Raw genomic sequence first — 26,224 nt, 5'->3', positions numbered from 1 at the left:
GTACTTAAAAAGGAATCTTAGAGTCTTACCAATAAGAATCGATAGGGTGACCACACATTAGGGGACAGATGTCACTTCAGGAGTATTTTACTGTGGCCTTGCTCAAATGCCACCTTGTAAAGCCTTCTCTGGTCTCTCTCTTGTCCCTTCTCCCGGTGATACCCTGGCCCAGCTGCCTTACAGAATGGGTCCCCTGCATCCTAACAGCTCAGGTACAAGCTGTCACCTGCTCCGGCCTGGGAGTGCTTGAGTCAGGACAGGACTGCGGAGTCAGACAGGCTGGGAATCTGGAGTCTACCAGCTGCCAGCAATGGAGCCCTGGAGGACTGGCTCTCAGTTCATCTCTTCTTCCCCAGCCCTGGGACTGGCAGAGAGAAGGCGGGCAGGGAATGCCACTTGAGCAAAGGAACGAATTCATGATTGGTTCTGCGAGGCCCCTCTGCTGCTCTGTTGGAAAGGGGAGACAATGATTCATTCAAACACTATCCCCTGTAGGATTTGACAGAGGCCTGACCCACAGCAGGTACATAGTAAACATCTGCCGAAGGCCCAAATACAGAAACAACTAGATGATCCTTCACCAGTCTCCGTAGGCGTTTCCCCAGAGCTTTGGTCTCCAAGACAGAAGAGCCTTTGCATAAAGGGAGACAATTGTAATTATTATTGAAGGTGGCCTGTGATACATAATTAAATTGAGCTTGAAGAAGATACAATGAAAAGCCTCATGCTTTCAAGATCTGGTTTTCATTTTATACGAGATGGCCAAGAAACAGTAATTTCCACTCCTCACATTTTCCATTAGAGGGACTGAATGTCTTTATTAAATGAACATCGAATAGAACAGCCAACTTATAGAATTTTCTTGCCTCTTATTCGTTCATTTCAGTGCCTTCCAGAGCTTGGGAAACACCACTGGATCTCTCTGCAGCCTGATCCCTACCTGTGATACCCATCAGAATACTGCTGCTGCTTCCTCTGTGGGGAGGAACTGGGGCTGCCCATTCTGTGGGCCTTGAGCACCTGGCCCCCCCTGTCCTCTCTGTGGAGTCCTTTCTCTTCCTGCTACAGAGCTGCTGAGAGAAAGAAGGCAGGTGCCACCCAACAAGGTGGGTCAATTCGTGGCACCCTCTGGATTCCAAGTGGCCCCATGATCGGTGACTTCTGGACAACGGCTTAGTTGTGTCTGTTTTGGCTTTACTTGAAGTACTGACAAATTTCTTTCTTTCTAACCAAGAGGAAGGAATACATATGGCAAAGTCCTTGGAGCCAGACATTCTAGGCTTTGACTGTAGGCTCTTCCCCTGCCAGCACTGCAACCTTAGAGGATGGGCACTCAGTTCTGTTTTCCCACGAACCATCAACCCCATCACATCACAAATGATATTTTAGGCAGGTTGTATGCCACGACCTCTGGGAGCCTCTGTTTTGTTCTCTATAAAATGAAGATTATAACACCTATCTTAGAAAGATACGGTGAAGTTCAAACAAGATAACCTATTTAAAGTGAAATGCTTTTTTTTTAACGAGGGCCTGCAGGATCCCATGAAACTGCCTTCCCTGGAATGTCAACTCCCTGACTGAAGGGCCTTTGGTCACTGGTGTATCCCAGAACTCAGAAGAGTGCTTGGCATACAGTAGATGCTCAATAATGTGAATGAAAATCATCTGAAAGACCTGCTCCTTCCTGCCTCTCTTTCCAATTTCACTTTGAACCTGACCTCTCCATCCTCCTGTGTTCTGCTACATCTGTTTCTATTCCCCAAACATGCCGAGCTCAAGCCGGGCTTGGGGTGCTCACATGTAACTGTTCTTTTGACTGAGAATGCTCTTGCCTCCAATCCTGGTGTGGCTAGCTGCTTTCATTACTCATATTTCAGTTCAAATGTCATCACTTCAGTGAGGCCTTCCCTGAAATAGATAGGTCCTCCCATCTGATTTTATTGTCTTCATTGCATGTATTATCTTATTTACACGTTTATTGGTCTGTTATCTGTCTCTTCCCACTATAATATAAGCTCCATGAGGACAGAGACCTTGTCTGTGTTCTCATGCCTAGAAGAGTACCAGAACATAAAAGGTACTCAGTATGTATTTCTTAGATTAATGAATAAGCAAATAAACAGTAGGTATTATTATTGTTTTTTCAAGATGTGGATTGAGAAAAACTACAAATTTCACCCCTTTCACCTCCCCTCTTCTGTGTGAGGAAGGGGAAGTTCATGAATATCCATATCCTTTTAGGTACTGAGCACCAGGCTCATCACTGTCTTTTGAGGTGGGCATTACTGTTGTCATTTCACAACTAGTGAAGCTGAGGCTCAGAAAGGATGTAACTTGCCTAAGATCACACGGCTGGTTGAGGAATATAGTCTCAAAGTCAAGTCTGTCTGACCTTAAAGTCTGTGGGCCTTCATCAGGCTTCCCCTAAGAAGCTTTCAGGGAAAAACCTTTGTGTTCTTCACTATGTAAAAGAAAAAATTGTTTGGAAATCTCAGATGGGTCAAGAGAACTGATAGTTTTCTCTTCGAGATGCTTTGCTTTGATACCACGGCAACTGACTTTGTAGTGATGCCAACACCCATCTGGGAGATACAATCAAGATGGCCAGATGACTGGCTTTTCATTATTTCTTTCCATGGATTTTTCTTCACTCCATTTTCCTGGAGCATCTTTGGAGAATGGGGAATGAAAACACATAAAACATTCATATAGTTGCTGTGAACTTGGCTCTCAGAAGAGGATCGCTAAAGGGTATCTTCACACACATTGCAAGGCTTTCTTCTTCACACTCAATATTTCACATCTCAAGCCATACTATGTTGCAGCTGGTGAGGAAAATGCCAAATTGCTTCTCTAATACTAACTTTTGCTGATTGGGATTTTTTTTTTTAAGTTGGAAAATAAAGATGTGATTTTTGAGTTTCATCTACGATTGTTTCAAATGCCACCATTGTCAACGAGAGGAACTGGATACTATATCCTCTGTGAATAAATAGAGGAGTCACAGCCCATGCATATGAGTAGTTGCCTTCGCCTTAGATCCCTGTAATAGATGGCATTACTACATCATCATCTTCTCAAAAACCATACCAGAGCTGGGAAGTTTTCGGGTTCTGCAATGGAAACTTACATCTGCTGCCTATTTCCTACAGAATTATGGCCTGCCAAGTAATTCTAGCCTTTGGGATTTCTAAGATCTGGCCCACCCTACCACTGTAGGTTTTATCTCTTGCTGATGTTGTACTTGAAGCAGTGCATCTGGTGGAAAGGATTCAGGGACATCTGTGATTGAATCCTGGCTCTGCCACTCATGTGTACAACGTCACAGAGCCAGGCAGTGTCTGTGCTGGTTACTCTCTTTCCCCTCAGTCCCATTCTCTGCTTTTCTCTGTGCCCACAGGAGCTAAACCCCACAGACCACAGCACCCGGGCCTCCTTCTGGCTTGGTTTTGGTTGGATTCAATCAATGGTAGACAATGGCAAGAGATGGGAGGTTGGGAGGAGAAGTTTTCCTTATTCCCTATCTCCTTTGGTGCTAAATTTCTAATGGTGGCTATATCTGTCCATGATCGCAGTTTCTGTGAGATAGCTTTTTTTTCCTGGTTATAGCTCCCACCAGGCACTTCAGTAACAATATTCTATTCCTGCCCCACCTTGCCCTTAAGCGTCAGGGTTGGTCATGATTGTTCACTGTTTTTAGTACCTGGGTGCATCACCATTCTTTGTTGGTTCCCTTATCCCTTTCTCTACCTCTACAACATTTCTTTATGGAAAAGGTATTTTTCCTAGATATAGAGTTCTGGGTTGACAGGGTTTTCATTTTTGTTTTTTCCCTTTCAGCATTTCTGTCTTCCAGCTTGCATGGTTTTTGATCAGAAGTCTACTGTAATTCTTCTCTTTGTTCCTCTAAAATGCCACCCCCTGCTGCTTTCGATATTTTCTCTTTTTCTTTTGTATATTGAATATATGCCTAAGATATGTGTGTGTGTGTGTGTGTGTATGTGTGTGTATGTGTGTGTGTGTGTACTCTGCTTGGTGTTTTCTGAACTTTTTGGGTCTGATTTGGTATCTATCATTACTTGTGGATAATTCTTCACCATTGTTTCTTCAAACAATTTTCAAACAAAATATTTCTTCTGCCTCGTTTTTTTTCTCTTCTCTTAGAATTTGAATTCTAATTCTTAGAATCTGACTTATGATGGTTTGAGTTATGATTTTTTGACTTCATAATGTTGCAACAGTAATATGAACTCATGAGAAACCATACTTTGAACTTTTTCTTTAAAGAGGAAACTGATTTTGGTCTTTTACTTATTTATTTTTACTTTTCCATACTTTGAATTCTGATCTTCTCCCAGAATAGTAATATGCGGTATGACTCTCATGATGCTGGGCAGTAGCAGCAAGCCATAGCTCCCAGTCAGCCATCTGAATCTTGAGGGTAAACAACCAGTACATTGACAATCATTCTGTACAACCATTCTGACAACCATTCACTTTCAGTACAGTATTTGATAACTTACATGAGATATTCAACACTTTATTACCAAACAGGCTTTGTATTAGATGCTTTTGCCCAACTGTAGGCTGATATAAGTGTTCTAAGCACATGAAAGTTAGGCTGGGCTAAGGATATTTGGTATGTTAGGTGTATAAGATGCATTTTTGACTTAGAGCATTTTCAACTTACAACAATTTTGTCAGGATGTAATCCCCTCATAAGTCAAGGAAGATCTGTGCATTCATATTAAGACCAGATGAGGGGCGCCTGGGTGGCTCAGGGGGTTAAAGCCTCTGCCTTCGGCTCAGGTCATGATCTCAGGGTCCTGGGATCGAGCCCCACATCGGGCTCTCTGTTCCACAGAGAGCCTGCTTCCTCCTCTCTCTCTCTGCCTGCCTCTCTGCCTACTTGTGATCTCTGTCAAATAAATAAATAAAATCTTTAAAAAAAAAAAAAAGACCAGATGATATTGCCCCCAAGATCTTGGATGCCCGGGTTTTGTATTTTTTTCACTATTTTTTTTTCTCTTTGTATTTCAGTTTGGGTAATTTCTATTGACCAATCTTCTTTCTTTAGCTGTGTCATCTACTGATAAGCCTATCAAAGGCATTCTTCATCTCTGTAACTGGTTTTCATCCTAGATTTCCATTTGATTTTTTCTTATAGTTTCCATTTCTCTGCTAAAATTTTCCATCTGATCTTTCATATTGTTCACCTTTTCCATTAGAGCTTTTAACACAATTATAGTTATTTTAAATCTCCTAAAATATAGTTTCAACATCTGTGTCATGTCTAAGTGTGGTTCTGATGATTCCTTTGTCTCTTTGGAGTGTGCTGCCTTTTATACCCTTTTTGTATGTTCAGTTGAACGTCTTCTGTAGCACACCAGAGAATGAGGTACCAGGTTTTATACATGGATATGGGCATGAGTTTCCTTCTGCTAGGATGTTAGTGAAGGGGTATGAGTTAACTTATTAGGATTTGGGCTGGCTTTGAAGTCTGATGTTTCTCTGGCTAACTTTAGTGCATTGGAGGCTTTGAGTTCCTCTAGCAATACCTTGTGTTTAGGGTGCTAAACTGGCTTGTCAGAGGAGTTTTTTTCCTCAGTGTCAACTCCATCCTAAGCTTTAGGTCCCCTGTTTATGCTGGGAATAAAGGTCCATATGCTGGGAAGGTCTCTTTCTAGGCTCTTGTCCCTCTTCTGCCTTTCCATTCTGCTTTCCATTGCTGTGTTTGACTCTTTAGCTAAACAGTGTTGGCATGTGGTGAGCTAGAGAGTTCTCCACGGTTCCGAATTAGCCACAGTCTTATGTATCCGTGTGTCTCAAGAGCATGGCCTCTTCTGTCCTCCTGCCCCTCTTCCTGCTGCAATTCTGGGCCCATTACATATCACTCTCCCCTCCTAACAGAGGTTAAATTCTTTTTCTCCTCCCTCATTCAGTGGCAGTGGATCTCCACCAGTGCCTAAGGAGGGCAGTGTAGTTGCCCTTCTCTCCACAGATTAAGGCTTTTTAAAAAAAATTTTATTTATTTATTTGATAGACAGAGATCACAAGAAGGGAGAGAGGCAGACAGAGAGAGAGGGGGAAGCAGGCTCCCCACTGAGCAGAGAGCCTGACTCGGGGCTCGATCCCAGGACCCTGGGATCATGACCTGAACCGAAGGCAGAGGCTTTAACCCACTGAGCCACCCAGGTGCCCCTGGGATTAAGGCTTTTGTTCTATATGGGAGATAAGGTGAGTCAGGTCTGGGTGCAGCAGGCAGATACTTGTGCCCCTCCCCCAAGTCTACCATAGTAGATGTTTTCTTACATCTTTCCCTACTCTTTTCTGAGAGTACCTGGTTGGGCTGTGGAGAGAAGTTATGAAGAGGATGTGGGGTCTCCCACGCAGGTTCTGCAGCCTCTAATGGCTTCATACTCTCTTGTCAGTACACACTTAGCCTTCCTGAATTCGCCAGCCCCCCTAGCTGAATCCTTCTGACCAGCTGCGTTGACCCCTAGTAAGCTAGTGCTCACATCTTGTCTCTCTCCTTGGATTTGGTTAGGTGGTTGCCCTGTGACCTTAGTGAAGGAGTTTAAGGGAAACTCATGAATCTACCATTTGTCTAGCTTATTCCTACTGTAAGTCTGGGAATGATGCACTTTCTAGTTCTGATATCCTCTAGCAAAATCCCAAAGCCAAGTATCTTTATTTGAAACATTTGAGTTGAATTCTGTGTCCTGCTGGGTACACTGATAATGCTGGAGCTGGGATTTGATACTCTTCTCACTACAGCGTGTTTTTCCTCTGTTCTTTATCTCCCTTCCCTGCATTTACATTTCACTCATAAAATATTGACTGAGCACATACTAGGTGGCAAGCCCTGGCTTGAGACAGAGGTAAGTTAGTTAGGGTCTCACAGTATTTAGTGTGAGCAGAACTATGACAGGAGCTGTCACAGGACACCATGGGAGGCCAGAGCCACTTACCCCTGTGAAACTGAGGGAAGCCAGCTGCTCATGCCCACCCAGCAAGTGAATTTTGGAACCTACCCCATGTTCACCACGCCATTTTCTTAGCCACTGAATGCCATCTGGCCAGAAGCCCAAGTCTGAAATTAATGATACCACACACTGGAGATGAGGAGTGCATTACAGAGCTCTTTGAGGTTTTCTGCCAGGAGACCTGTGGGCTGAGGGGAGGAAGGACTGTGAACTCTCTAAGTCAAGTTGCTCTGCAGTATGTGATGTTTATGTTAGATGTATTATTTAATCTTTTGAAAGGATCAATAAAGCCAACTTAAAACTTGTTTCAGTAATAGCCCATGTTACAGGCAAGCCTGGGCTTTTTTTTTTTTTTTAAATATTAGAACATTTGGACTGGAATCCATTAAACCCCCTCAAGGAGCTAACAATAGAAAATTCACTAGGGCAATGGTGCTTTGGCAAAATCTGGCAAAATCTGTGTTAAGAAACACCACAATAATGGGGTGCCTGGGTAGCTCAGTTGGGTCAAGCGTCTGACTCTTGATCTCAGCTCAGGTCTTAATCTCAGGGTAATAAGTTCAGGTCTCGTGTTGGGCTCTGTGCTGGGTGTGGAGCCTACTTAAAAACAAAAAAAAGGAAAAGAAAAAAGAAACGCCAAGAAATGGTAAGACTGCATCCTTACTTCTAGGGAGCTTCATCCTTTGCAAGTTTTTTTTTTGTTGTTTGTTTGTTTTTAAACCTTCCGTATTTATTTAGTTTGTTGATCCTCATAATGCCCCTGAAATAGGGTAGGGGAAGCTTGATTTCTGTCTGGTTGAAACCTAGGTCTGGAAATCAGCCAGCCAGCCAGCCTCTGAGTCACATGGCCAGCTATTTTTGGTGAAAATAGCTGTCTTGTACCCTGGCTTTATTCAGTCTGAGCTGAACCGTTTTTCCTTGACCCACCCTGCATGTCTTTTTCCAGGCCAGTTTGGATATTCTTGGGGACTTGACCCCTTTCCTAATTCTTACCTTGATTTTTCAGACTTGATGTTTAAGTCTGCTCCTCTGGTTTGAGTTCTGATTCTTGCCTACTTTAATTACAACCCTGGTTTGCCCCTTTGACTAGTTTCCTTCCTGCTGCTCCTAGGTACTACCTTTCATGCCCAAACAATATTTCTGTAATTACTGCTATGTCCACTCATGTTGCTTGAAACGACGAGGATGATGACAGCAGCAGCTATCGGTTGAGAAGTGCTGATGAGTAAAACATGGTGTTTTAAACATCGTTTATCTCATTGACATTTTTAACGTCAGACTATCCCTATGATACAGGTACTGTTTTTATCCCTACCATCCAGAGAAGTCACTTTGGTGAACCCACTCCGTGTCAGTGAAAGAACACGCACTTGTATTCCAGCTCTGCGATGCATCACTGTGTAATTTTTGACTGGTTCCTAACCTCTCTGTGCCTCAGTTCGTTCATCTGTAAAAACTGTGGAGGATAATTTCTCTGGTCTGACGTTGCCGTGAAGATGAAATTGGAAAGATCTTGGCACACAGAAGGATGTCAAGATAGGTAAGTTTCTCTTTTAATTTTAGGGCTTTCGTCTTCCATTCTCAGGGAATACTTTGGAATCCCAAACGTCATTTTCTAAACAGTGATTATACTACCTTTCTCTTCTTCATAAAACAACTATGACTATATATTTCTTTGAGGAGGACAGGGAGCAGGGAATGGGATCCTTTCAGGTGGAGGTCTAGGAAATGGTTTTAGATTTCAGGGTTGGTTGTGATCTGTAAGCATTCCGTTTGGGATTTGAAGGAGTGACCTTGGGAACTAATTGAGTGAGCCAACTTGCTCTGACAAAGAAACCCCTGTATTGGCTAAGTAGCGTGTATATATACAAGATTTCCATTGGGCAATGGAGGAAAATTGAATTATTTAGTGTATTTCCATTTCAATGAGTTAATCAAGATAATTGCTGTTTTCCTGGACCTTTGTCTTTCTTTGTAATTAACAAGGCCCTTGTTTGGAGACAGGAATTTAGCCAGTGAACCTTGCACGAATTACTGTGACATTTTTAAAATTTTTTTGGGTGCAAATTGTTTTAAAAATCTATTATAGATCTTTTGCCTTTGGATTCTAGGACTATGAGAAGCAGATGCTTGATCAAGCCTGAGAAAAATTTACAGTTCAAGGATTTAAATTCATTTAGGAATAACAAACTCAGCAGGAGGCAGCAGGGCGGGGCTGATGAAGCCGGAGCTCCAGCAGAAGACAGACTTAGGTTGTGATCCAGATTCTGCCCTGTTCTCACAATTAACAGGGAGCCTCTCTGAGCCTGTTTCTACTTCTGTAGAAAGGATACTGTCGCTCACCTTCCAGAGCTGTTATGAGGACTAAATGCAATAATGTGATTCCTAGCCCATCTCTGGGGCGCAAAAGTCTACTTCCTTCCCCATCTCCTGCATACCTATGGAATGGTCACACACTCAGTAGTCTCAGTTGTTTGGGGTATGGCTAGGACCGTGAAAGGAAACACTAAAAAAAAAAAAAATTTGAGCAGCAAAAAGAGAAGGTACAAAGTCCATTCATTACACTAGCTCCTAGAGAAAGAGCTCAGATACCCGCGTCTTTGATTCTGGCTGGGACTGGAATGAGCTGAACTTCTGGTTTTCTGACCACACCCCTCAAGAAGCCCTGCCTTGGATGAGGGAAAGGGAGGTGAGCCCTTTGTGGGTGCCACGGCTGAAACCCACAGAGCCACGATAGCGCCAGACATGGGGAGGAAGCAGTAAAATGAAACCCTGCCACACGGGAGCTGATCAAAGAACAGTTTACAACCCTCTTGGGGCAGGAGTGAAGGGTTCCATAGCCTCGTGTCCTCCCTTCTAATGTAATAGGCACTTGTGGTTGTTCCTTATTAATGATCTGGACTCATAAAGAGAAAGGTTTCATTATGTCTCAATAACGGGTTTGAGAAGCGAAGCATGGAAAGCATTTCTTAAGTTCCACCCAAAGTGGTTAAAATGATAAAAAATGTTTTGAAACTTGCAGAGGTGAGTTTGGATTAGGTGGGCATCTGCATGGAACTTGTCATCGTTTCTGGAAGTGGTCATCTGGAGCTGCCAGCTCTCTGTCGGGTATGTTTCATCTCCATTCCCTCCCTGCGGGATGTTGCACAGATTATTTCCATTGTACAGATGTGGCAATGGAAGCCTAAAGAGATGCAAGCCCAAGCCTCCTAATGCCAAAGCTCATACCTTTTCCACCACATCATGTTCTTGCCTAGGAGCAATCGTCTGCGACATGAACATGCAGAACACATTGTAGGTAACGGTTTGCATCCCAAATTCTGAGCCAAAATGAAATCTATCCAAAAATTAACACTCCACCAACTTACCTCTAATTGTCCAATACATCTCATGAAACTAAACTGTCAAATGCCCTTGTGGTGTTACTTACTCATAAAATGTTGTCCATCCATTTTCATTGCTTTTGGTTGCCAGCAGGCCAGAGTTGCCATGGTATGTCATCATGGCCAGCTCATGTCCTTGTGTGGTCACGCTCTTGAGTGCGCTGTTGGTGCCCATGGTCACCCAGTACACTTGGCCATCTGGCACCACCAGCCAGAGGGGCATCCCAGTAGAGTCCCGGCGGACATTCACCATGTTGCCGTTGTTGTCTGTGATGAGTGTGACATCGCCATCTCCCGTGTAGGTGAAGTTGTACAGATAATCTCCTGTGGGCAGACTCTGGGTGTATAGATGCTTTCCACTGGTATCAAACAGGTAGAGTTCCTGGTCAATGGGTGAAGACAGCTCATACATGTTTTGAGTGTTGAGGAAGGGCTTGTTCTTCCTGATAAACCGAATTCGGATATTCCCCAGGTCAGCCACGTAGAGCTCCCCGTCGGCACACACAGCCAAGGAAGACGGCGTATTCAGCTTCGCATCCTTGGCATAGCCGTCATCTCCAGAGAAACAGTCACAGTTGGCATCGTTTTTACAGTCACAGCCACTGGGGGCTCCTGCAACCAGTGAGATCTCTCCGCTGGTGGTGACCTGCCGGATGCGGTTGGTCTTCTTCTCGTCGGTCTCCGCAATGTACAGGACCCCGTTGTGTGAGACAGCCAAAGCGGTGGCTGACTCCAGGGTTGCGTGGATGGCTACCTTGCTCAGCAGGAAGTGGTCGATGCCGGGGACCTGGCAGTGCATGGGTCTCCCGGCGACGATGCGCACCTGGTGGTTTTCAGAGATCTGCAGGACCACGTTGTTGTCAAGGACGTAGAGGGAGTTGTCCATGGGGTTGATGGCTAAGTCTGTGGGCCACTCCAGGCGAACCTGCCAATGAACACAACCGGTACTCAGAGGCCTGGCAGCGTACCCGCCACAAATCCTCCCCCAGCCTGTATAGCTCATGAGAATGTTCCCAGTGTCTTCAGACGCTGTCCTGCCTGATCTCATGGTGGCCTGTCATCAACAATAGATGTCAATCCCCTGATCAGAGGGAAACATGCAAGTGCTGTCACTGAGACACCTGATGATCTCCATTAGACTCACAAAACATGAAGAAGGGAATAAAAAGGAGAAAAAATAGGCAAAGAAACAAAAGAAGTATACAGGAGATAGACTTGGGGGCCAGACAAGCCTAGGTTCAGATCCTAGCCCCCCACCCCCATTGTGACCTTGGGCAAGTTACTTTGCCTCTCTGAGGCTCGGATTCACCTCTGTGAAATAGGACTGACCACAGGGTCAAGTGCCCCACAGTAAGGGTGTGAATAATGACAGCTAAGGTGATGGAGGTGGGAGGGGAGGCGGATGGAGTCTGGAGGCTGAGGCAGGAATTGCTCAGGTGTCTTAGAGAGACTCTACACAAACTGATGATACAATACCCAGATGAAAGACGGCATCTCAACCTACTGGGTTCATGGATGCACATGTGCCTAGGGGCTGGGGATGTAAAGACCAAACAGCCCTGGCCCCTGACAGCTCCAGACCAGTGATTCTCAAATCTGGCCACACAGTCCGATTACCTGTGGTGATTCTAGAGAGCTTTGGCACACACATCCCACCTGTGGTCAGTGAACTCAGATCTCTGAGTGTGGGGCTCAGGCAGCAGCATGATTTTGAAAGCTTTCTGGGTGATCTGAGTCACCAAAATCATGATTTGAATCACCAAGACTGGGAGTCACAATGAAATCCTTTCTCCGCTGGGCGTGATTGATGGACCAGTGGCCCTGACACCACATGGGAGCCGGTCAGAAACACGGGATGGCAGGTCTCACCAAACCTACGAATCTGAAACTGAATTTCAACAGAACCCCTGGATGGCTCCTAGGCACACTCAGGTTTGTGACTCCTTGCTCTAGACAACGGTTTCTAGCGCCTCAGAGAACAGGTCCTCCTGGAAGAGATTTGAGAAGGTGGTCCCGGGAATGAGGGGTTTTCCGAGGTCCCGGGGCCCATGCCTGAGCCTCCTCTGCACCAGGCCGGGAAGCTGGCAGGGATGACAGGGAGCTTTCAGGCACACTGGGGATGCTGCTGGCAGGGTCTGAGGTGAGGAATGCTTTGTTGGTGGATGCGGAGGCTGGGTTGCTGGATTTAGCACACTGGGAGGTGACTGCCCTAAGGGAAGCCACTTGCCAGCTGTGTCCCCAAGGGGTCATCCAGCCACACTGCACATGGGCTGGAAGTGTCACCTCCATCTGATTTGTGTACCCTGTCCCTAGGGACTCTTCACCTTATATAAGTTCCTGAGCTCCCTACAAACACTTGACATTCTGTCCAATTTCGGACCTGCTTAAATACGCATATTACTTTCGATAAGAGATTTCTCTCTCAGGAATTCACTCTTGAACACTCTTGTCTGCGAGAGTGTACATCACAGCCATCTTTAATAATGGCAAACAAACTGCCACCAACTCAAATGCCCAACGACAGAGAACTGGCCAAATAAATGATAGTATTTAGTTCACCCATAAGGAGGAATACTCTGGGTAGCCATTAAAAGCGCTAATGTTATGGATGGATATTTAATGACACGGGAAAATGCTTGCTATGAATTAGTTGAAAAGAACAGGTTACAGAATTGTAAACACAGTGTGATCCCAACTGGGGGAAACATGGCAACCACAAATTAGATAAATTACAGACAGAGGGGAGATTAAAAGCTTGGGGGTTATACATCAAAATGTTAACTACACTCAGGTTTGTGGTAATTTTAACTTTCTTCTCCGTAATTTTTAACTTTTTTACATTTTCTACAGTGTCCATGTGGTGGTTTACTATTATAAAAAGAAACATCAGCAAATTACATACATGTGAGATGTGGCCACCTCCATTGGACCCTTCAGTTCAGGGCCATCCTCAGGCCTTGCTTCCTGGTCTGTCTCCTGCCTCCCAGCCGGGGCCTCTTGGCCCCCGCAGAGCCCAGCGAGTTGGAGCTAGAGCCGCTGGCCGGAGGCGCTCCTTCACACTTCCTAGTGCTCTCTGGAGCACAGCATCACAGCAGCCCTTGGCTGCATCAAGAACAGTTTACTCTCAAGTGACAGGGGAATTTTCAATTTCCTAAAACCCATTTCTTGTCAACACTGGCTGCTAAATATTTTATGCCTTCTGGTCCTGTGGTACCTTGGGGACCTGCTTGCCCAGACCTTTCTGCCAGTCATTATGATGAAAAGATGGCTCCCTGATGGGTGGGTGGGGAGCGGGGAGGAGGAGAAGGAAAAGGGGCAGCAATGAAGAGCAAATGCTTTCCGGCTCTCTCCCTCCTTCCTGCTGCGTGCACAGAGACACCTGGGAAAGAAGGAACAGTGCTCTTGGAGTCTGTCCTCGCTCTGTCATGAAGCCCGGGTGAGGGGCAGCAGACCAAGCACATAAGCTTCTCTAATTTCACCTCCTAGGAGTGACCACTGCGCCAAGACTCAATTTACCCGTCACCACCAGGGAGGAATGATTCTTTAGAATTCCTGTGGTCCCTCTGGCTCCCGTGTTCTGCGGTCCTGAGAGGGGATGGAGCTCCCTCTCCCCCGTCCTCCTGAATATTCTGTACCTTCATCAAAGCACTCTGAGATGACTGCCTTGTTGCAGGTATCTGTTCTCAGAAAATGGGTTGCCAAATGGATGAGTGAATGAATGAATGAATGACTGGTGAATGGCATGGAGAGCGCCAGGGATCTGAGGCCAGGACAGCTCACTTCTTGTCTCAGTCCCACAGTTACTAAAAGTGTGAATGACTTAAAGGCTTTGCACTTCTTTCCTCATCTGTAAATGGAGGTAATAAATATTACATAGAGTAATTGTGAGCATCAAACAAGACACTGTGTAAGGAGTTTCTTTGCAAATTATAAAGGGAATGAATATTTACAGCTTGTTATTGGCTGCCAGGCACTGTGCTAGGCAAGTTATGTTCATGATTTCATCTCAAAATTCATTTCCACACCCCTGATAGAACCTAGCATAGGGCTCTGTATGTATAACTGCATTTTTTTTAACCCACCAAGCCTCAGTTTCCTTATCTGTAAAATGGGGTAGACAAACCCCTTGGGGTTTATTGTGACAGCTAAGTAAGAAAAGTGAAGTCACACTCATCCTGTATTCCCATTTCTAACAGTGCCTGGCACATGCTAAGTTCTCAAGAAATCATTTTGGACCCTCTGTACAGAGTCATTCTCTGTACCCTGCTGAGCTAGGAATAAATTCCCTCTTTCGACAGGGTTGCAACATTTTCCGTTCCTTCTCTACTCTATGCCTCCCTTGAGTTTCTCCTCGGTCCTGGTCTTCATCTCCTCCCAGGGGAGCTGAGTTCCTTGGTCTGCTGCTTTGGACTCTTGCCTCTGAGGTGCGTTCCTGGTTCTCTGGCTTATCACCCCGCTCCCGGGGGCCAGTGAAAAACCTGGAGTGTTTGTACAAAAGAACTCTCAGAATGAAAGCCAGTACCCCACCCACATGTGCATATAAAAATATCAACCCGGGGGGTGCCTGGGTGGCTCAGGGGGTTAAGCCTCTGCCTTCGGCTCAGGTCATGATCTCAGGGCCCTGGGATCGAGCCCCACATCAGGCTCTCTGCTGAGCAGGGAGCATGTTTCCCCCTCTTTCTCTGCCTGCCTCTCTGCCTACTTGTGATCTTGGTCTGTTGAATAAATAAATAAATAAAATCTTAAAAAAAAAAATCAGCCCGTGTTTGGAAAGTCTAGTAAGAATTCCATGCTTCGCTTCAGATGAGGGTAGCGAGGACCAGGGGCAAGGGGACTGTGGTCCCGGATTTCCGAAGCTAAGTGTGGGTTTTTCCCACTCCACTATCTGCCTGTTGTCCTCCAAGTCTTGGATCCGGCTGCTTGGCAGTGCCTCTAACTAAAGTTAAACAGCTTTCCAGCATGTGGACTGAACACTGTCAGCGCCTGAGCTGGCTGGTGCAGGGCCCATGTTGAGAATTGAAAATACTCGCGTGCACATCCTCAGGCCGTGGCAGCTTCCTGACAGGTAATTCAAGCTTGCTCACGGGCCAGAGAGGGAAATTCTCGAGCCAGCAAGGGGAAGCAGGCCAAACTGGGGAGACAAGTGGCAGAAAACAGATTCCATCCGGGAGCATAACAATCACATTAGCTGGTGCAGAGGAAAACCACACCAGCAACGGAAAGGGGTGTGAGGCGGGTGCTGAGATGGCCGGCGACAGCTGGGGAGCCCCGGGGAAGGTGCTCCAAGATGCATGCCACTAACAGGCAGGCAGGCACGACCAGTCAGGCCTCCCAGCCTCTGCGGCCTGCGGAGCATGGGGAGCAGGTCAGCAGTCCGTGGAACAGGGTCTCTGTGCAGGGGGGTTAAAAAGCTAAGTGACGTTCCTGCTGACACCAGTCTGCAATTTAATGTAACTCTTGCCTTCCTTTTTCCCTTGGTTTTTCTAATGTTGGCAAGAAGGATGTTCACTGATTCAGCTCCGGGCAGGCCCAACCAAAAGATCTAGCAGTAAAGGACACTTTCCTTGCCAAGATATTGCGGGACAAACTAAGGACACGCTGAACAGTCAGTCACTAGGTCTACCCTGGGTTCCCAGTGTTTCCCTGCTAAGGTCTAAATTCTCTGGCATGGTACGGGAAAGTCCTTCCCTAACTGGCCCCAAATCATGCTTCCAGTTTCAACTCCTGCTTTGTTATCCCAAGAACCCTAGGCTCAGACATTCAACCTTCCAATGGTCCTTGACCGTTCCAGGCCCATTCATATCTTTGTGCCTTTGCACATGTTGCTCCCTGTGTATGAGATGCCTCTGTTCTTCCTTAGAAGCAACCCCTATTTCACTTTCAAGATCGTGCACAAACTGCACTTCCTTCGTGAAAGTGGGCGCTAGAACTTCTGTTTATTGACCGCCTTGGAAGAGCCAAGCAATGCTAGAGCCCTTTATGCTCATGTTTTCTCCAAGCCATCCTGCCAGGCTGAAGTCAATGATTTCCCATTTTAAAGATATAAAAAGAGAGGTTCAAAGGACTTCAGGAGGGGTGCCTGGGTGGCTCTTTGGGTCAAAGGACTTTAGGAACTTGTCTAAAGTTACTCAGCTCATGAGTGGCAAAGGTAGGATTCAATCAGTAAGTCACCAAATACTGGTTATACTCTTACCCTGTACAAACCAAGCACTCTGGTTACAGCAGAGGAAAAGATGGACAGAATTCCTGTATAGGAATTCCAGTATGGGAAGAGAAAAGACAATGTCCAGGCACTGTAAGTACTTCCAAAGAGGGAATTCACAGGCAGCTCTGGAATTTAAATTCATACCACATGAATCCCTGTTGCCTTTGAAACTTCCTTAGGCAGATTTCTTCACTGTCCCCTGAGATCCCTCCGTCACCCACCCGTCACCTGATGGTGAACTCCTAGAGCACCAAGCTATGCCCTACTCATCTCTGTGTCCTTAGTGGTTTTCCCAGGCCTAGCACCAAGAGTGTACTCTTTCCCCCTGTCCCCAGGAGTGTACTCTTAAAGCATTAGTGTGGTAAAAAGACGGGGGGCCGGTGGAGGGCTGGGTATCAGATGAGAGGATGAGTGTGCAACCCCAGGGCTCTAGCAGGTGAAGCTTTCTCCTTACCTGAGAAATATCCATGACAGAGTCACAGCTGAGGGGCCGGGCCGAGGTGAGATCATTGGAGCCCAGCAGGGTGGAGATGACTCCATTCTGATCAATGCGTCTAATCATGGTGCCATCCACAAAGTAAATCAACCCAGACTTGTCCACTGTGATGCCTGGGAAAGAGAAGCCGAAAAAGGGAATTCAGTGTAAGAGGTGGTAAAAACCTACATGCTCAGGAAGCCTTCCAGGCTGATGGAGAACCTCCCCTCTGTGATTTGATGACATCCTCCCCATGGGATTCACTCCCCTTCTAAAGGCCTGAAGACAGAGGCTCAGGGGCTAGGGGGACTTGTTCAGAGCAGGGATTAGAACTTGAGTCTTCTGATTCTCCAGGGCTCTGGTCCTTCCACCTTACTGCCTCTGGAGACTTTTACCTATCAGCTTAGCTAGCCGCAAAACCCGACGCCTGCTTCTGGGGATTTGTCAAGCATCAGAGGTAGCAGTACGGAGAACCTTCTTCAATGTCAAAACTGTGAATTCCTTAAGTTAACCTACTTATGAAGGCTTGTAATTATAAAAATCAAATCCCCCTTTTGGTAACAATTTTTCTTTTCTCACAAGATAATCATCCCTCTTGTTTTTTGATTCTGATTTTATTTCTACTGGTTATTATAGATGTATAGAGCCTAAGCATGAAACCTTCGGATATGTATAGTGAATATGGGTGAGATAAATGCCTAAAAAAAGGCACATGGACGAGAGCAGTCTGAATTCACCATTCATTTTCTCCATGACCAGCTGTGTGACCTTGGGCAAGTCACTGGATGTCTCTGCATTTGTATTCTCAGCTCTTAAATGAAGGGATTGTTCTAAATTTGTACTTCTCACTCCTGGATATGTGTGAGAATCACCTGGGCATTTTCTATTATGTACCCCACAGGGAGCTGGTTCAGAAAACCTTAGGCGGAGCCTGAATATCTGCTTGTACTTTGACAAGCACCTCAGGTGATAATGAGGTAAAACAAAGCTTGAGAATCACTCTGATAAATCTGTGCTTCTTAACCAGTGATGTATATCAGCATCACCAGAAGTTTTTTATTTTTCCCAGCACATACTTGTTTGGCTTCACTCCTGGAAATACTAATTCTGGGGGTGGCTGGGACTGGGACCAAGATATGTTTTATCGTGGGTGATCCTGATTTCCACCCCAAGAGTTAGACATGGCCCTACCAAACTGAGAGCTGCTCAGGGGTGCTGGAGCTGGGAAACAGACGAGATGCATCCTCCCTACACACACACAGGGAACACAGAGGCTTAGGTGTGGAGGGCGGGAATGAGTCAGTGTCTGGCGTAGGGCCCTGCGGAGTGCCCCAGGGAGTGACATGATGAAGTAAAGGAGATTCCTGTCAGTTGTGTTCTGTTTAGGCTTCTCTGGGCACTGAAATGAAAGAAGGGGTGGGGAAAAGCTTCCCGGAGAGAGAGGCACTTGCAAGAGAGAACTTTCCAGTTGTAGGACCTTGGCCATGTCACTTCACTGAGTCCAGCTTCATCAACAAAACGGGGACAGTAACAGCTGACTTTTAACAGTCCTCAGTAACAGTGACTGAGAATGCTGAGAACTTGACCAGTGCTCTGTGAAGGCCCTTGCTCTCGGGGTCCACGGGTCCAGGACTGGGGTGGTTTCAGACACCCCGGGGCCTCTGCGTGATGAAGCGTTCCCGGAGCCGTAGTTCTGTCCACCCCCTCATTAGGCTGCTCAGGGCGGAGGGCAATTTCACACGGAGGACAAGGCAGCCTTCAGGCAGGGATGCCTTTCTTCTGTCCCTGCCTAGAGTGTAAATTAATTGCATTCTGTAAGTTCTGGACAGGAGTTTTCTTGTCTGCCTGGCTATGCTCTGTCTTTCTCTTCCATCTGCTGGGACGGATGAGTGCTCTGTGAACAATCGGGTTTCTTGTTTACAAAGTTGACTGCACAGGCTAACAGAAGCGTTCTGCCCCTGATTAATTACTTCAGATTTTTCTCCTTTTGTTGTGCTAAATAGGTGGGCATCTCTCCCCCTCCCTGCTGTGAAGTGTCTGCATACCATGGCACCCCTGCCATTTCTCTCTGGGTTAATTACAGACTTTTGGGCAATTTCACTGCCGTTCCATCTGGGTGCCTACATGCGTGCCTCCGTGTGTGTCCATCGGGGTGTACAGAACACACGTGTGTGGGGCGGGCAACCAAGAAAGACCTGGAGAGAATAACCTTTGCAGAAAAAAAACATTTAAATCTAAGAGAATAGAATGCTGTCACTGAACGTGGTCTCGGGGATCCATGGAGCCCATTCTGCTCATTTGCCAATGAGAAAAATGAGGCCCAGGGGAGGAGGTCAGAGGCCAGGGAGCGGCAAGACTAAATCCTAATGCAGGATCCCTAAGTACCGGCCGGGTTTTCTTTCCGCTGTAGGCCACTGCTCAGGGTTTGGAAATCGTGACTGGGACCACCGAAGTCCCAGTACCTACCCCACAGTTACCACCTGACCAGTCCCGGTATGTGAGAGATGTGATGAAATCATACATGATATGGCGTGGTAACATAATGTAATGTAATAGAACAACTGTAATAGAAGTCACTCTTTATGAGATGTTTCTCAGGTGCCCGGAACCACTGAACTAAGCATTTTCACTCCTGATCAGATTTAACCTGTACTATGACTGTGCGGTAGTACATTCCTATTTCATAGATGAGGCAACTGTGGCTCAGACAGGGTAAGCCACTCACCCCGACCCACACGGCTCTGAGGTGACAGCGACTGGAGCTGAATACAGAACCTCCTGATTTCACTAGGGTCTAGGGCTTGGACTGGAAAGTGCATATACCAACTGCATTTTACCAACTGCTTTCACAGACATTAATTCCATTCACTAGGGGCATAGCTGGGTCCAGGAGAGGCCCTGCAATCTGGCACTATTTTCTTATACTATCACCTATGACGTTTTTGTGGGGTATCCTATGAAATATATTCATTTTGACCATTTTGACCAGAACAATCCTAGGAGGTGGACACACATGGTATTAATGTCCCTATTTTATGGATGGGGACGCTGAGGCTTAGACACTATGGGTGATCAGCTTTATGGCTGCACACAGCAGATGCTTTGTCGATGAAGGCTGATAATGACAGCTTCTCCCCTAAAAAGCCTTCCCTGTATTCTAGGCACAGGATTTGGAGTCCCAGGACGCCTGGGTGGCTCAGTTGGTTAAGCAGCTGCCTTCAGCTCAGGTCATGATCTCAGGGTCCTAGGATCGAGTCCCACATTGGGCTCCTTGCTCTGCAGGGAGCCTGCTTCTCCCTCTGCCTCTGCCTGCCACTCTGCCTGCCTATACTCTCTCTGTCTCTCTGACAAATAAAAAAATAAAATCTTAAAAAAAAAAAAAAAAGAATTCGGAGTCCCTTGCAGAGGTCTCCTTGCTTCTCAGGGAGAAGCTCCTCTTCCTCTCTCCCACCTCAGTGGTTCACGTTCGAGTCTTACTTCTGCTCCACTGAACTTATCTATGCATCCATAGTACACTGCACACTCAGTGAACACTGGCTGAATAAGTGAATGAAAAATTGTATTGTGAGACTTTCTGAAGGACTCAAAGCTAAAGCCTGCAGTTAACCCTTCCCACGGCACGTGAGCGCCTACAGAGATGATACGCTGCAATGTTTTGATAAAACGGTAACATGAGAGAGAGCATAGATATCCAACAGTAGGGGACTGATGAGTGAAGGACAGGACATCCATTTGATGGAATGCTATACGGCCACAGAAAATGAGGACAGAGAAGACTAATAACATGGAGAAACGTTCGTGATATATCAGTGAGGGGAAAAAACCAGATTATTAAAATAGTTTGTTTTGTCTGATTTTGGGGAGCACACAAACACATGCATACCAGCACGCAAAAGAAAGGCTAGAAGGAAAGACAGGAAATGTCACCCGGGAATATTTCTGACAGGTGGAATTGTGACAATTTTAAGTTTTCTCTGTAGGCTTCTTGGTATTTTCCAAAATGCTTTCGCAAGGACAAACATGTACTTTTTTTTTGAAAATGGAGGGGGTATGAAGCGTGAATTTTGCTATCACATGGGGCTGATTTATAATTTTTTCCAATTCTAAGCCCGAGTGTGAAGCTGGACTCCTCACTCCTGAGAAGTTAATTAGCAGGGCCCCCATCAATATTACTGATTGTGTTTAAAAGGCAAGGTCTTACCTCTGGGGTTGGTAAGTGTGGCTTCGGTGGCCTTGCCACCATCCCCGCAGCGAGTGTCATCGAAGGGGAGGCACTGGTCACCTGTCCCCGCAACCACTTCGGAGTTCTTGACGAGGTCCTTCACCACCACAGTGGACTTGATCTTAAAGACCCGCCGGCTGTTGGTATCCGAGAGGAAGACAGCCCCGCTCATGGGGTCCGTGGTCAAGTAGTATTTATGTGCTGGGCTGTGACTGCGAGATAAGGACACACAGTTGGTGAGCACCTTCTTTCTCCCCATCAGGGGACCACAGAGGTATAACTTGAAACCAAGCAAAAAGTCACCTGGGGATGATGTCCCTCTTTTGGGTGAGGGTTCTGCGATTTTTCTGACCCCAGTGGTTAGCTTCACTACCCGTCTTACCTAACTCTTAATACAAAAAAGCTCTTGCTAATGACTGCATTGCCGCCCAGCACCATGTCCACAGGAGGGGCTCAACTCGTGTTTTCTTAAAAGGATTATCAGGGAGGCTGATGGTGGGTGGCCTGTAAAGCCAAGCCAGAAACACTAGAGGGCTTGCCTCTAAAAAAAAAAAACACCACACTCCAAGAGTTCAAAACACAAGCCCTTCTTCCCTGAGTCTGTACCGTAGCCCTACCCCATCGGCCTCAAGACCCAACTGACTCAGGTTAGTCAGAACTGGCCAGCTCTGATGCTCAGTGAGAGGCAACACAGTCTTCTGTTACTCAGACCCACCTTATACTCATCAGGAGCTCAGGAGTCTCCCTTCTGTGGTTAGATATAAGGAATTGCAGTTTGAGTTTGTAATTTGCAGCAACACCCAAGGAAAAAGAAATAAAACAAGGCGATAGTTCTGGTGATGGTTCTGTTTCTGGAAGTCAGTCCTAAAGTCAAGGCTCTGCCAACAGAGGGAAGCAGAGGTGGACTGCGGCCATACGGAGGGTGGTAGAGGCAAGGCACTGGTCCTGGGCACAAGGCAGGAGACAAGCACAAGTTCTGGAATCAAATCAGTCTGGGTTCTAAATCTGGCTCTGTCATTTCCAGGTTCTGGAACCTAGGCAAGGTTGCTGGCCTTCTGAGCCACAAGTTTTCTTCATCTGCACAATGGGGTATGAACAGCTACCTTGTTGGTGTACTGAGAAAATCATATAAAATCACAGGTTAAGAATATTTAGCATAGTGCATGGCACATCATAGATACTTAATAATCTTAACCGTTCTTCCGGTTCCTAGTCATTATGTTTTTTTTTTTCACAGTTGGAGAGAACTCCCTAATTAAACCCGGGTTGTATTATCACATGGTACTGCTTTATAATTTATTCCAAGTCTAGGCCAGACTGGAGCTGGACTCCTAAATCTGGAAAGCTGGTTTTCCATTCCCGTGCATGGCCTCGTCATTCCTGGGGCCTCAAGCTGCATCTTAATACTGGTTGCTGTTTCCAAGTCTTCGGAAAGGCTTCTGATTCAAGGGACTCTCCCTCTGTTCGGATTGGATGGCCTGGCACTGGCCATTTTCACTGGATGGTGGGATGCAAACCGTGCTGGGGACTCAGAGGGCGGACTGAACAGTGCCTAGAGCCCCAGCAAAGCAGAGCACAGTACAAACCTTTAGGATGCAAGTACGAGAATCAGAAAAGTCTAGAAGGAAGTGATATTATGTTTTATCCAGACTTATTGGTTTTGGCTCCTTTTGAAAGACAAGATTTTATTTTATAGATTGGTGGTTTTTGAATCACACATGAAGATGGGGGGAGGGGGGAATCATCATCTTTTCAGTGTCAGGGTCTACGAAGGTCTTAATCTGGCCCCGACTGGCTGTCTTCACAACCATCCCTTGCTTTGGGCGTTGTCTTGGGGACTGGCAGATTCTCAACAGGGCCAGATTCCCAGACCCAACATATGCTCCCTTTATTTTCTCTACTTGAATTAGACGAAGGTGACATGATTTTCTCCAACTGTCCTTCCTCTCTAGACCTAAAGTGACTGTCCCCTCACCTCATCCTTCTCAAATAATAGGAAGATCTCTTTGCCTTCAGCCTGGGTCCTCCCCAGGCCATTCTTCCTTGTTCTAACCCAAACACTGTCACATCACCCCAGTGCCAACAACCTCCCTTCCAGGACGCCCCATGGCTTCTAGGCCAAGTTTGGACTCCCCAGCCAAGCAACACACAGGGCCCTTCACATGCAGCCTCTGCCTCATCTCCCCAGCCTCCTCCCAGAAGATGCCCTGTACTCCAGCACCTTGTATCCCCTGCACCTCCACACCTCTCTGTACCTGTCATCCCCGCTCTGTGGAATGTTCTGTCCCCCTTCCCTCTTCAGCCTGCTGAACTTCTACCCATTCTTCAGGTGTCAGCTCAATGGTGCCTTTTCTGGCAAAACCTTCCCTGACCCGTGTGTGGAAATTCGTATCTGCTCCAAACTGGGTAACAGGACACTTCACATAATGCTGTCGCTATTTATTTATGAGGCTGCCTCCCAAATCGGACAGCCAGCACTTGAAGGGAAGAGACGGAAATTTATTCGGTTTTGTGTTCCCCATGTTCAGCTTGGTGCCTTCCAAGGTATACCAGCCACTTGCTTTAAATGGACGGCATCTCCATTTTGAACTTATTTATTTTCATTCAAATTACTTGGTGTTTCTTTTACTTCTCTTTTGGGGGAAACTGATAACAGCAGAGATGTCCTGTTTATCTTGAAATGCCCCCTGAGACTCTGCCCACAATGCAGCACAGAGGTAATCTCCCCAGATGATGCGGATTCTGGCTAAACAAAACCGCAGCCACCTTAGAGCCCACTCTGCGATGCGGGGCAGCCTTGGTCTGGGCAGCCTCGATCTGCTTTCCTGATGACAGCTGTGAGGTGGGGGGTCATTTCATTTCTTTGTGTATCACTCATGATAAACTGTGCCATCCACCTTGGCAGAAAATGTGTCCTGGAGGGAGTAGGGTGGGGGCCCTGTCCTCTGAGATTCGCCCCCTGGGTTTCTGGCTCATGTCTCCTTGCACCGACCCAGGGAAGTGTCACTCATGTACAGTTTCTCAGCTCAGTGAATTCCACAAGGGGGTGGCACTGGCAGGCCTGTCCCAGAGAGTCTGAAAGAGATGTGGTCCAGCTTTTGTGCCCAAGGACATATTTGCTGTCTGGTGGTCCGGGAAGTGTAGGGAAAGAATGCTAGAAGATGTGGGTTCTCATTTGAGCAAGTCACCTACATCACTCAAATTGTATGTCCCTTGGCTGTCAGCCAATGAAGGTCCTGCCCTGCCTGGCCCACAGGCTTGTCATCAGGATCAAATGAAAGGATACATCTCAACAGCCCTTTCTGGTTGGTAGAGCTCTTGGACAGTCTTCAGGGTCCTGTTTCCTCATGCTACCCGCCCAGGGAGCAGCAGCCGGACCTCTGCCGGGGGCAGGACCCCCGTTCAGTGGGGGCAGAGCTTGCAGAGATGACTGTTGCTGTTAGAAAGCATCTGCTACCACCTCTGGGGGCTTGTTCTGTCCCAGACACCAGCCCAGTGCTTTATACACATAACCTGACCCTCCTCACAACTACTGTGTAAGGTAGGGGCTTGTTGTTTTTTAAAATATATATATATTTCAGAAAACTGAGGCTACCAGAGGTGAAGGGACTTGACCAGGGCCAGAGACTGATGAGCGGCAGGATGGGTTTCCAACCCAATCCTCTTGACCTAAAGGCCGTGTTCTTCCTATTTGCCCACACTGCCTCTCAGGGCCTAGAAAGTGCCCCTGCCCTTCCCCACCGGGGAGCACCTGACTGTGTGCTGAGACCCAGCTCCAGCATCATCTCATCTATCTCATCTGTAATGCCATCCCTGAATTCCCAGCCCTGCTTTCCTCCACTGGATAACTGGCCACTTCCTTCCTGGTGTCCCTAGGCCCTCAGCAGATTACTGTAAGTACTGTGGCACCTCAAGACACTTCTGTTTAGTTTGCCTCCTCAACGACATCTTGAACTCTTTAAGAGCAGGGAGCAGCTTTGAGTCCCTGCTGCTTAGCTCTGGGCTACTGCAGAGTAAGTGTTCCAGAAAGGTCTACTGAATTTATGAATCAGCGAGTGAATGACTGACTACGTGCCTCCCTGGGAGTGTACAGAGGAAATACGAATGCTAAGGAGTTTAAGGTGACGGTGCTCAAACATGGCTGCACATCAGATTCACGAGGAAAGCTTAAAGACAAAAAGAAAAAGGAGAAGAAGAAAAGCCTCACTGACACTGAAGGTCCTGGGCACCTCTACCTTTAGGATCTCTCCAGGTGACTCTGAGTCACAGCCGGATTTGGAAACTGAGGCCTGACAACGGGGCTCTTCAAACATTAAGTGTCAAATGATTCACCTGGAGATGGTATTAAATGCAGATTCCAGTTTAGCAGTTCTGGGGTGTGGCCTGAGCACCCGTATTCCTAACAAGTCTTTAGAGAGATGCCAGGGTCGCCCGTCTGCTCTGCGAGTAGCATAGCCTTCGGCTACAAACCATCTACTCTACAAACCATCCCTGCATGAGACGCAGCCCCAGGCCCAGCTCTGCAGCAGGGACTGTGTCGGATTCAGCTCTGATTCCTGGTCTCTTGAGCCGTGCTGGGCACAGGGGACAGTCATGGCTCTGTTTGCAGAGTCCACCGAGGGACCCACATTCTTTTCTACCTCCGTAAACATGAACTTGGAGCCTCTGGAAACTATGTATGCTTTTGAGACTCTGAGGTTGCCATCCCTGAAGTTCACAAGCTGAAATCAAGCCTCACTCTGCCCTCTTTCTGGATGCGGTGGGGAACTTCCTGCTAGGAGCTGGGAGTCCAGGGACCAGAAGCTCTCCAGTCCCTGCTCCTCAGTGAGGGTTCCCTCTTTGGCTCCGAGTAACATCTACAAATGAGCATCCTTTGACTACATCTGGTGGCAGCCCTGGCAGAACCTGATTTACTGGTTCTTAGAACCAAGTGGGAAGAGCCACAAAGACAGG

General features: G+C 46.7%; 1 protein-coding gene across 1 annotated transcript in view; it reads right to left on the bottom strand.

Moving 5' to 3' along the window:
- LOC111154485 (teneurin transmembrane protein 4) overlaps positions 1-26,224 on the bottom strand; it is a 373,890-nt gene that overhangs the window by 23,316 nt on the left and 324,350 nt on the right. The window contains exons 22-24 of the mRNA XM_022514097.1: positions 21,251-21,483; positions 17,029-17,183; positions 10,417-11,294 (exon numbers count right to left, since the gene is read on the bottom strand). Of these exons, the coding sequence (XP_022369805.1) occupies positions 10,417-11,294; positions 17,029-17,183; positions 21,251-21,483 (1,266 nt within the window). The remainder of the gene's footprint in view (positions 1-10,416; positions 11,295-17,028; positions 17,184-21,250; positions 21,484-26,224) is intronic.

This window comes from Enhydra lutris, unplaced genomic scaffold, assembly GCF_002288905.1.
Source record: "Enhydra lutris kenyoni isolate GAN:26980312 unplaced genomic scaffold, ASM228890v2 scaffoldscaffold37, whole genome shotgun sequence".
Classification (NCBI taxonomy): domain Eukaryota; kingdom Metazoa; phylum Chordata; class Mammalia; order Carnivora; family Mustelidae; genus Enhydra; species Enhydra lutris.
The sequence above is the reverse complement of the archived record's forward strand: the minus strand, read 5'-3'. Positions and strand labels throughout refer to the sequence as shown.